The 3,758-nt window shown below is 47.8% G+C and overlaps 1 protein-coding gene across 1 annotated transcript; it reads right to left on the bottom strand.

Moving 5' to 3' along the window:
- Positions 1-398: 398 nt before the first annotated feature.
- Positions 399-1,073, bottom strand: LOC109735771 (uncharacterized). Its single transcript, XM_020294971.1, has 2 exons — positions 762-1,073; positions 399-698 (listed from the first exon to the last, which is right to left on the bottom strand). Exons 1-2 carry the CDS (start codon positions 1,071-1,073, stop codon positions 399-401), a joined length of 612 nt encoding a protein of 203 aa, XP_020150560.1.
- Positions 1,074-3,758: the final 2,685 nt, after the last annotated feature.

Below are 3,758 nucleotides of genomic sequence, written 5' to 3'. Positions count from 1 at the left end.
TCCAGGAAGGACAGGAGCTCACAACCGGCCGTGGAGTCGATCACTTGATCTATCCGCGAGAGGGCAAAAGGATCCTTGGGGCATGCTTTGTTGAGGCAGGTGTAGTTGATACACATGCGCCAAGTATCGTTTTTCTTCACGACGAGGACTAGGTTGGCCAGCCACTCCGGGTGGAATACTTCCATGATGAAGCCGGCTGCGAGCAGCCGAGCGACTTCTTCACCAATGGTTCTTCTCTTCTCTTCTGAAAAGCGACGTATGGTTTGACGGACAGGCTTGGCATCCTTGTGGACGTGTAGTTTGTGCTCGGCATACTTCCTCGGAACACCTGGCATGTCCTTTGGGGACCATCCAAACATATCCCGATTCTCATGGAGGAAGTCGACAACCTCGCCTTGCTATGTGCTGCTGAGGCTGGTGCCCACAACAATGTACTTGCTATAGCTGGGGTCGGACGGGTTGAGCGGGATCTTCTTGGTGTCCTTGGATGGCTGGAACGAGGCCTCGCCAGCTGACTCCTTGGCTGGAGCCGGCATAGCCGGCTGCTCGTCGGCCAAGGCGACGATCCGGTCGAGCTGGCGCCGCTCCTTGGCTATGACCAGCGACTCGTCCAGCTTGGCGCTGGCACGGGCGCACTCCAGGGATTTCTTGTAATCGTCAACAATAGTGACGAGGCCCTTGGGACCCGGCATCTTCATCTTCAAGTAGGCATAGTGGGGGACCGCCATGAACTTGGCAAGCGCGGGCCGGCCCAGCAACACATGGTACGGGCTGGACAGGTCCACCACCTCGAACCAAATGGGCTCGCGCCGGAAGTGGTCGCTGGTGCCGAATAGGGTATCGAGCCGGATCCAGCCGATGGGGGAGCAAGAGAGACTCGGCACGATGCCGTGGAACACCATCCGGGTCGGCTTCAGTTGCTTGGCCTCGATGCTGAGCTTGGTCATGGTGTCGCGGTAGAGGATGTTGATGCTGCTGCCGCCATATATGAGGACTCGCAAAAACTTGCAGGTGCGCTTTGCAACGACTAAGGTGGGGTCGAGGACGAGGGCATACCCACCCGGTGTGGGCATGACGGTCGGGTGGATTCTCGGGTCCAGGTGACCGGGCGCTCCGACCAGTGCATGTATTCTGGCACGACCGGGATGATGGTGTTCACCTCCTGCCGGAGCAGGCGCTCGCTGTGCTTGTAGCTGCCTGCTACCTCTTGAGCACTGCGTTGGTTTTCCCTTGAAGAGGAAAGGATGATGCAGTAAAGTAGCGTAAGTATTTCCCTCAGTTTTTGAGAACCAAGGTATCAATCCAGTAGGAGACCACGCTCGAGTCCCACTCACCTACACAAACAAATAAGAACCTCGCAACCAACACGCTAAAGGGGTTCAATCCCTTCACGGTCACTTACGAGAGTGAGATCTGATAGATATGATAAGATAATATTTTTGGTATTTTTATGGTAAAGAGTAAAAGTGAAGAAAGCAAAATAAACGGCGCCCGAAATAACTTGTTGACGGGAGATTAATATGATGGAAAATAGACCCGGGGGCCATAGGTTTCACTAGTGGCTTCTCTCAAGAGCATAAGTATTATGGTGGGTAAACGAATTACTGTCGAGCAATTGATAGAATTGAGCATAGTTATGAGAATATCTAGGTATGATCATGTATATAGGCATCACGTCCGCGACAAGTAGACCGAAACGATTCTGCATCTAGTACTATTACTCCACACATCGACCGCTATCCAGCATGCATCTAGAGTATTAAGTTCACAAGAACAGAGTAATGCTTTAAGCAAGATGACATGATGTAGAGGGATAAACTCATGCAATATGATATAAAACCCATCTTTTAATCCTTGATGGCAACAATACAATACGTGCCTTGCTGCCACTGCTATAACTGGGAAAGGACACCGCAAGATTGAACCCAAAGCTAAGCACTTCTTCCATTGCAAGAAAGATCAATCTAGTAGGACAAACCAAACTGATAATTCGTAGAAACTTGCAAAGATAACCAATCATACATAAAAGAATTCAGAGGAGATTCAAATATTGTTCATAGATAAACTTGATCATAAACCAACAATTCATCGGATCTCGACAAACACACCGCAAAAGAAGAGTTACATCAAATAGATCTCCAAGAAGATCGAGGTGAACTTTGTATTGAGATCCAAAGAGAGAGAAGAAGCCATCTAGCTAATAACTATGGACCCGAAGGTCTGAGATAAACTACTCACACATCATCGGAGAGGCTATGGTATTGATGTAGAAGCCCTCCGTGATCAATGCCCCCTCCGGCGGAGCGCCGGAAAAGGCCCCAAGATGGGATCTCACGGGTACAGAAGGTTGCGGCGGTGGAAATAGGGTTTTGGCTCCGTATCTGATGTTTCCAGGGTCATGGGTATATATAGGAGGAAGAAGTACGTCGGTGGAGCAACGAGGGGCCCACGAGGGTAGAGGGCGCGCCTGGGGGAGGTGGGCGCGCCCCCTGCCTCGTGCCCTCCTCGTTGATTGCTTTACGTAGACTGCAAGTCCTCTGGATCACGTTTGTTCCGAAAATCACGTTCCCGAAGGTTTCATTCCGTTTGGACTCCGTTTGATATCCTTTTCCTTCGAAACACTGAAGTAGGCAAAAAAACAGCAATTTGGGCTGGGCCTCCGGTTAATTGGTTAGTCCCAAAAATAATATAAAAGTGTATAATAAAGCCCAATAAACATCCAAAACAGAATATAATATAGCATGGAACAATAAAAAATTATAGATACGTTTGAGACGTATCACTGCCCATGCTGGTAAAGACGACGTAACAATCGTTTGGGTTGGGGAAGGCGTCATCGCGCATGGCGCCGACCGCCAGGGGTGGAGGACGCGGCGGAGGAGGCGTCTGCCCCGCAGCCGGCGGCGGCAGAGGATGTGACAGCCTGGTTTTTGCCTTCTCTCTTTTTCCGGACTTCTTTTGCCTCGTCTATGAATTTGGGGTTTTTGAATCAATTCAAATGGACTTAAACACTTGGGCATGTCCTTGATTTTCACCCAAGTGACCCATCCCTCTCATACCCATCATTCTTTTCCTAAAAAATCCCAAAAGAATCCAAGGAATATTTTCATAAAAGAAAAATATTCTTTTTCTTCTGTGAAATTCAATTCAAAAACTTATTCTCCAAAGCAACCCTCATTTTTCTTGCTCCCAAATATCTGAGAAAATTCCCAAATATTCTTTGGTCCTTGGCACACCACCCTGAGCAAAATTATTGCATAAGTTTTTGGAGTATTTTTGCTACAGAAAATCATTTCTATTCTGGCCTCAAAATGCACTTTGTACAGCAAGTGTACTTTTCCTTGATCCAGTGAGGCTGATTTTTCTTGAGCCTCATTACCGTCCTAAGAAAAGCTTAACTCCAGAAGATTAGCCCAGTCTCCTTCTAGAAGCTATCCAAACTTGGCGATCAAGTTTCTGTCCAGAAACTTGCGGAGTATCTTTAGTCTCATCTGGTTGGCCTAGCAGTGTGCCATCTCTTCCTCTAGACTTAACACTGCACAGACAACACACTAGACATAGTTTGGCATCCCTAACTAAGTAATTATGTCTTCTCAAAATAACATGGCCAAAGAAAGTTCATCCCTACAAAATCATATAGTTTGGTCATGCTGCATTTTTGTCACACAAGAATGCTCTCATCATGCACAACCCCGATGACAAGCCAAGCAATTGTTTCATTCTTTAGTAATCTCAAACTTTTTTCAACTTTCACGCAA

Source organism: Aegilops tauschii, chromosome 5 (genome assembly GCF_002575655.3).
Source record: "Aegilops tauschii subsp. strangulata cultivar AL8/78 chromosome 5, Aet v6.0, whole genome shotgun sequence".
NCBI lineage: Eukaryota > Viridiplantae > Streptophyta > Magnoliopsida > Poales > Poaceae > Aegilops > Aegilops tauschii.
Note: the sequence above shows the minus strand (reverse complement) of the source record. Positions and strands in the feature narration are given on the sequence as shown.

Excerpts from the sequence above, each read along its gene's own strand:
- LOC109735771 (XM_020294971.1), bottom strand. The coding sequence starts at position 1,073 with ATGCCCACACCGGGTGGGTATGCCCTCGTCCTCGACCCCACCTTAGTC. Across the intron at positions 699-761 it reads ACCTGTCCAGCCCGTACCAT|ATGAAGATGCCGGGTCCCAA; the intron begins GTGTTGCTGGGC and ends GCCTACTTGAAG.